Raw genomic sequence first — 7,207 nt, 5'->3', positions numbered from 1 at the left:
TTAGCGCCATCTATTGACAGGAATTATTCATTTCAGATTAAAATATATTTATTGCCAAACGATTTGCAACAAGTCAAATGCTCCTATAGCTCAGGGGCAGAGCGCTAGTCTTGTAAACTAGCGGTCGAGAGTTCAAATCTCTCTGGGAGCAGACTTAACTAAGAAATGTGTTCTTTTTTTGCATTTTTTGCTAAATAACTTTATTTTTGTATGGTGCTGAGTCATGGAACATGACCACAGCTGACGAAAATGCAATAGGCGTTTTTGAGAGAAAGGTGCTTAGATCAATATTTGGACCAAAAAGAGTGGGTGACCTTTTCCGGAGCAGGAGCAATGAAGAATTGTATCGGCTTTTCCATGAAGCTGATATTGTGAGACGCATTAAAGTGAATAGACTTAGGTGGGCTGGACACGTTATCAGAAGGCCTGTTGATGCTCCATTGGTAAAGGTATTTAAATCCAACTTTTTAGATGGCAAGAGATCGCGTGGCAGGCCAAAGAACTCCTGGAAGGAAGCTGTCGATAGAGATAGTGTCACACTTGGAATTGGAAATTGGCAAGCGGTAGCCAGCGATAGAGCCAGCTTCAGGAACCGACTGAGGGAGGCCATGGATCACACTTGATCTGTACGGCCAGCGAAGTAAGTAAAAGTAACTTTATTTTTGCTTTTTATGTTTCATGGGTCAGTTAACAAGCAGAATAGCTGTCGGTAAAAGATAGTAAGATGTAGGAAGATTATTAAAGTATTCTTTTTGAGATATTTCTTAACTATGGAATTCTTAACACTAAAAATTCTTTTCAAAACCTGTAATTTTGGTTTTAATCATCAATTTAAAAGATTACTACTGTTTCCGTAACAGGTTACTTACCGTCTCATTCAATTTATAGTTGTTGTTATCTCTTTTAGCTTGATTTACTAAAATTTGTTGAATATTTTCGGATTTTTTGGTTATTTTGAATCAATTTGGATTTGGAATTAGAAATTGAAAAGTTGAAGTCAGCGTCTATCAGCAGTTTCGGACGGCATCTAAGAGATTCCATTAATCATATTTGTTCTGTAAATCCAACGAACTAAACACACAAGTACTTATTGAATATTTTTGAAAAATTAAAATGCTTACTTTAATTAAAATCTGTTGTTGGACAAAATATTTTAAAAATCTACGATTTACATGCAATCACACTTAATTATGTAGTTGCTGTCATTTACATTGCTGCGCATCAAAGTAAACTATTTAATTAGTACATTCGTGTCATTGAAAAAAATGGAAAAAAATACAAAGTAAAGCAGTTTTTCCTTAAATTTTCTTCGACTTTTTGCTATTAAACTTACAAGTTGTTGCTCGATTTATGGATTTGAGGGATGAATGACTTTCTGATATTGAGTATAGATTTGTAGTCCAAAGTATTAGTGTCCTGGCAATTTATGGATCTAGACAATATGAAAACATAACCTCTTTAACCTCAAAGCACTCTTAGATCAAATGAATAGAATATTAAGAACTAATAATTTAATTACATCTTCAATGAATGTCTACATAAAATACAGAAAGAATTTCCAAACAGCACAGAACGAGCAGTTCATTCCCTTCATGAACAAATTTTTCATAATTCTCATGTACATGTCTTTAAATTAAAATATTGAAAACATAGGTCAGCTAAGTCTATAAATAATAGACACACACTTAATTAAAGTTTTAGTCAATTAACTAAACTGCAAGCGTAATGAAGCAGCTACTGCTATCGCTTGTTTTTGTGTTTTCTCAAAATATTTTGATATCCGAAAGTGCAAACATTCTGGGAATTTTCAACTATCCAAGTTATAGCCATCAGTTAGTGTTTCAGAAAATTGTTAAAGATCTTAGTGCCCGAGGACATAGCTTGACTATATTGACTGTGAATAAGATTAATGAGAATTATCCAAATGTTACGGAAATTTATATGGAAGGATCTTACGAAAGTAATGACTTTAACCTTGCGGAATCAAAAGAAAAGAAGTTTAGTGTCTTAAGGCTGTTTAGTATCTTTTATCAATCAACAGTGAAAAGGACATTCCATCAATTAAATAATCCAGAAGTTAAAAAGTTGATAAAAAATGCCGATAATCAGAAATTTGACTTGATGCTTGTTGAGTATGTCTATCAACATCCATTAATCTATTTTGCTGAGATTTATGATTGTCCAGTTATTGCTGTATCATCAATGGAAGTGACTAACTTTATACATCACATTCTTGGGAATTATATCAACTTTGCAATACATCCAGAACACATATTTGAGTATGAACATGGAAAGCTTACTTTACCACAAAGATTTGTATCAGTGACTGTTCATTCCTTTATATTTCTCTTAATGGTTCCATGTGTTTCAATCGGTGAATACATTTTTAGATGGAATTACTTTCCAAATGTCAAAGCATCATTTGCTGATATTCATGAAAATAGAATTGAATTCCTGTTACAAAATGCAAATCCAGTTCTTGGTGCGACACGTCCTGTGACACACAATACGATAATGCTTGGTAATTTACATATTGAGCCACCAAAAGAGATTCAAGGTGATTTGAAAACCTTTTTGGATTCATCAAAAAATGGAGTGATTTATATCTCATTTGGAACTAATGTCAATACAAACTACTTGAATGAACGTTCCTTATCAATCTTCGTCAATACATTCAAGAAACTCAACTATAATGTTCTATGGAAACTTGATGGCGATCATGATAAAATACTGAATCAGTCAAGCAATATTTACGTCTCAAAATGGTATCCACAAGCTGATTTACTGGCACATCCAAATGTAAAGCTATTCATTACTCATTGTGGATTAATGTCACTTGAAGAATCAATTGATCGTGAAGTTCCAATGCTTGCAATTCCGTTTCTATTTGATCAATACCAAAATGCATTTAAGGTACGAAGTGAGGAGATTGGAGTGCATCTTGAGTACGAGACATTGACAGAAGAAGTCTTATACAATGGAATAATGGAAGCAACAAAATCAAAATATAAAGAAAATATCAAGCAATTCAAGACATTGATGTATGATGTGCCAATGCAGAGTCGAGAGAAAGCAGTTTGGTGGATAGAATATGCACTAAGGAACAAAGGTCGGAATCGATTGAAATATATCGGTGCTAAAATTCCATTTTATCAGCAATATTATCTAGATATTGTATTAATTTATGTCATATTGATATTATTAATTAAGAAAGTTTTGTCATTCCTTAAGTCTGTCTGTAAAATCAAAATAATAAAGTCCAAGACTCAATAAAATTGACCAAAAAAAGAAGTAGCAAAAAAAAATATTCAACACTGTTTGCTCCCAGAGAGATTTGAACTCTCGACCGCTAGTTTACAAGACTAGCGCTCTGCCCCTGAGCTATAGGAGCATATAACAGTTGATGATCGAAGTTGACAAATGCATTATATGAAACTGGAACGCGTTCTTTCCATTCTGTTCCATATTCCATAATAATGCATCAGCACGTTCCATTTTATATCATCGGATGTTGTTGTTTATGAAAATTTATACCTTAATTTATGCAGAATAATAAGTTTTAACTTAAAAAACTGGATTTTTTCACATCAAATAAATATTTAAATAAAGTTGCTTAAAACAGCCATGATTTTCAGGAGGCCCGACAGTTTTCAGCTAATCTCCAATCAGTGAACATCACATTGCTGCTTCTACTTCTGTTAGTCTGTGTTAATCTTAAGATTGTAAATTTTGATAACATTATTAAAATGTCAACATTTGTGCAAGTGCCTGCCGGAAGTGACTTTCCAATCCAAAATTTACCTTATGGAATTTTCTCGACATCATGCAATGTAAGCATCAATAAATTAATTAATTTTCTTTGTTTTGATGAAGGCACACCATAAATTTTTCTGTTTTCAAGGCCAACCGGCGAGTCGGAGTTGCTATTGGAGAACAAATTCTAGACTTGAGCGCTGTTGCCAATTTTTATCCCGAGTATGTTCAAAATGCTTTACGCGCTAATGTCTTAAATCCGTTGATGGAATTAGGATATGATGCATGGAATGATGTTAGAACTGTAACTAGAGATTTGCTCCTCGCTGGATCATCATTGGATAAGAATGAGGAACTCAAAAAAACGTAATTTACAGGCTTGCTTCAATTCTGATCAAATTAATTAAATTTTGTACTTCCAGAGCACTTGTTAACCAATCAGACGCAACCATGCACTTGCCAGCAAACATTGGTGATTACACGGACTTTTATTCATCGATCCACCATGCAACAAATGTCGGTATTATGTTCCGTGGTAAGGACAATGCATTGATGCCAAATTGGAAGTATTTACCTGTTGGATATCACGGTCGTGCAAGTTCAGTTGTTGTCTCTGGAACGCCAATGACACGTCCACTCGGTCAAACACAACCAGTCGATGGAGAAGCGCCAGTTTTTGGTCCATGTCGATTATTTGATTTTGAACTAGAAATGGCATTCTTTATTGGTGGACCGCCAACAAAATTAGGTGAACGAGTAACAACAAAAGACGCAGCAAAACGTGTGTTTGGCTTTGTTTTGATGAACGATTGGAGTGCACGTGATGTTCAGAAATGGGAATATGTGCCACTCGGTCCATTTACTGCCAAGAACCTTGGAACGTCAATTTCAGCATGGGTTGTTCCAGTTGCTGCTCTTCAACCATTCGCTGTTCCAAATTTCCCACAAGATCCAAAGCCATTCCCATATCTACAGCATGACGAAGTCTTTAATTTTAACATTGAGCTGTTTGTGGATATTAAACGTGAGATATTATCAAAATAATTCCAATGCAGCTGTAACTATATTTACTTTTAATATTTTCAGCTGAAAATGGACAACAAGTCACAGTGAGTCACTCCAATTATCGTCATTTATATTGGACTGCATTGCAACAAATTGCACATCATTCCGTTACTGGTTGTAACTTAAATCCTGGTGATTTATTAGCATCAGGCACGATAAGTGGCGAGACAGAAGATTCCTATGGATCAATGCTTGAAATTAGTTGGAAAGGAACGCGTTCAGTATCGGTTGGTGAAAATCAGACACGTAAATTCTTACAGGACGGTGATGAAGTTGTTATTCGTGGATTCTGCAATGGTGATTATCGTATTGGATTTGGCGAATGTCGCGGTAAAGTTTTGCCAGCAGTTCCATTTGAAAATTGAAAATTTTTTTATTTGTTTATGAATTAAAAGTGCAAAAATAAAAATGAAATTTTGGTATCAATGAAGGTATTTATTTTAGTGCTTGCTGCTACTGCTGCTGCTTGCTACAAATTTACGATACTATAGTCTCGTGCATGCATAAAAAATAAATAGAACATTGCCAAAGAAAAAAATAAAAAAAAAAATTCCCGCCCAATTCTATGCAGCATGAGAAAACAAACACGACACAAAAATGTATTGGATGTGCATGCATGAGGACATTGAACTCGGTTCACGAAAGTCTCTCGCAATTTTCCTTCATTCTCAATAATCGGTTTTGCATCAATAAATGTCTATCCTAATCAAATTTTTCTCTATAAATAGACAAGTATGAGAGGATAACAAATTAATGGATATCCTTAAAAACATGATTGGCACAAACCAATTGAAAATTAATTTCCATTAGAGGATATACCAATTATTCAAAAAGGATTTTGAATTGTTTTTTTAAATTTTCATGGATGATGTGATTGATTAAAATTGCATCATATCCTCATGCCTTTTTGTTGTCTCTCCTTTACTCTCACGACTACTCATTGTGCTCACGAAAAAAAATAAATAAATACTGTGTATGCTGATTATTTTTTTTTTCACTTGCTATTTGTGCAAATTTCTTTCAGTCTGTGTTCGCGTGTGTATTGCTGACATTTGGTCTGATTAAAGCTGACGGTTGAAATTAAATTTTTTTTATTTTCTTTATTTTTTTTTAAGTTACTCGAATTTCAATGAGGAATAAGCAGTTTTATGTTGATTCCTGAGGATTATTTTTTGTGGCAATTATGGTCGATAGTATTGGAATTAGGTCTTTAATGTGTCTAGTGATGGAGCTCAAGAGGGTGGAATTTATATAAGGGATTTTGTGATTAGTTAGAGGAATTCCTCGATAGCTCAGTGGCTTGTAGAGGCTTCAAAATGTTAATCGACGTCGGTTCAATTCCCAATTGTGAATTTTCATATCTAATCCTAGATTCTAGTCTAAAAATGGATTTTCTAGGAATTTAAAGAAGGCTTCTCAGTAGAATACTTAAGAATATACTACTCTAGTGCTGCATCCTTCATGCTGAAGCCTCAAAACTCAAGGAGTTGGCTAGAACAAATGTTATTAATGACTATGAGTTCCTGAAGTCTTGACTTTGACAAATTACATTGAGATATCCTTCGATTGTGTCATTTCAGTCAAGAGAACTTAAATTCATGGAAGATCAACTTCTGTCCCAACATCCAATGCTTCTTGATATCACACCTAGTGCTTCAATAGTAATACTTCTTAAACAATACTTAGTGACAATCTAATACATCTCAAAATGTATAGCTACACACGAAATTCCCACTAAATACGTGTTACAATGTGATATTTACTAGACTAAGTCTGTATCTAGCAAAACTATAAGCGAAAAAAACTCTCAATTCTGAAAACAGACACAACAACAACAAATATCAATTGTCAAGACCTACTAAGTTGACCGCCCGCGAGAGAAATTGCCATTCACAAAATTTAAAAGAAAAGAAAAGAAAGATCCTCAGTCGAATCGACAATGTCAATCAAAAGTGCCACAAAAGAATTCTCGACTTGCGATGATATTTTTAGCCTCATCGCATATATAAAAATCAATTAAATGACGAGGAATGAAGGCAAAGAAGACACAAAAAGTTGACGAATAATTATGAAAATTGTGCCAAAAAAATAAAAGTTTCACTTTATTGTGATTTTATGCTAAGTTCCTTAAGAATTTCTCATATTTTATTGCTGCTTCATGTGACGCACTCGAGAGGGAATGACACAAAAGAAAAATCGATAATATAGTTTTCAATTCCTTTCCTCTTCTTACTACAATGTTTATTATGAGAAAGGAAAGTTCATCCCCTTGCGGATTTTCTTCCTTTTCCCATTTTCCTTTCATCCGTCGCGCTCTTTTCTCTCGGTTGAAAATTTTCCCGACCAAATTCTCTCCGTCCGTAAACCGAGAGTAAGAGAAAGAGAGAGA

General features: G+C 34.1%; 2 protein-coding genes and 2 non-coding genes across 4 annotated transcripts; 3 read left to right on the top strand and 1 right to left on the bottom strand.

Annotated features, from left to right (window-relative positions):
- The first annotated feature begins 79 nt into the window (after positions 1-79).
- TRNAT-UGU (transfer RNA threonine (anticodon UGU)) lies at positions 80-151 on the top strand. Its single transcript has one exon. It is a non-coding gene; the product is annotated as a tRNA-Thr (tRNA).
- A 1,564-nt stretch (positions 152-1,715) lies between these two features.
- On the top strand, positions 1,716-3,291 carry LOC139091375 (UDP-glycosyltransferase UGT4-like). Its single transcript, XM_070641423.1, has one exon. The coding sequence runs from the start codon at positions 1,726-1,728 to the stop codon at positions 3,271-3,273; it is 1,548 nt and encodes a 515-aa protein (XP_070497524.1). The 5' UTR covers positions 1,716-1,725; the 3' UTR covers positions 3,274-3,291.
- Positions 3,292-3,319: 28 nt separating this feature from the next.
- TRNAT-UGU (transfer RNA threonine (anticodon UGU)) lies at positions 3,320-3,391 on the bottom strand. Its single transcript has one exon. It is a non-coding gene; the product is annotated as a tRNA-Thr (tRNA).
- Positions 3,392-3,626: 235 nt separating this feature from the next.
- On the top strand, positions 3,627-5,248 carry Faa (fumarylacetoacetate hydrolase). Its single transcript, XM_070641220.1, has 4 exons — positions 3,627-3,830; positions 3,902-4,119; positions 4,176-4,777; positions 4,840-5,248. The coding sequence occupies exons 1-4, from the start codon at positions 3,747-3,749 to the stop codon at positions 5,181-5,183; spliced, it is 1,248 nt and encodes a 415-aa protein (XP_070497321.1). The 5' UTR covers positions 3,627-3,746; the 3' UTR covers positions 5,184-5,248.
- The last annotated feature ends 1,959 nt before the right edge of the window (positions 5,249-7,207 follow it).

Source organism: Chironomus tepperi, unplaced genomic scaffold, assembly GCF_022539635.2.
Source record: "Chironomus tepperi strain 1889 unplaced genomic scaffold, CSIRO-AGI_Ctep_v1 contig_244, whole genome shotgun sequence".
Classification (NCBI taxonomy): Eukaryota; Metazoa; Arthropoda; class Insecta; order Diptera; family Chironomidae; genus Chironomus; species Chironomus tepperi.
Note: the sequence above shows the minus strand (reverse complement) of the source record. Positions and strands in the feature narration are given on the sequence as shown.

Bases quoted from the DNA above. Each gene is read 5' to 3' on its own strand.
- LOC139091375 (XM_070641423.1), top strand. From the start codon at position 1,726: ATGAAGCAGCTACTGCTATCGCTTGTTTTTGTGTTTTCTCAAAATATT.
- Faa (XM_070641220.1), top strand. From the start codon at position 3,747: ATGTCAACATTTGTGCAAGTGCCTGCCGGAAGTGACTTTCCAATCCAA. The intron at 3,831-3,901 runs GTAAGCATCAAT...TCTGTTTTCAAG, and splicing joins TTTTCTCGACATCATGCAAT to GCCAACCGGCGAGTCGGAGT. The intron at 4,120-4,175 runs GTAATTTACAGG...TTGTACTTCCAG, and splicing joins AATGAGGAACTCAAAAAAAC to AGCACTTGTTAACCAATCAG.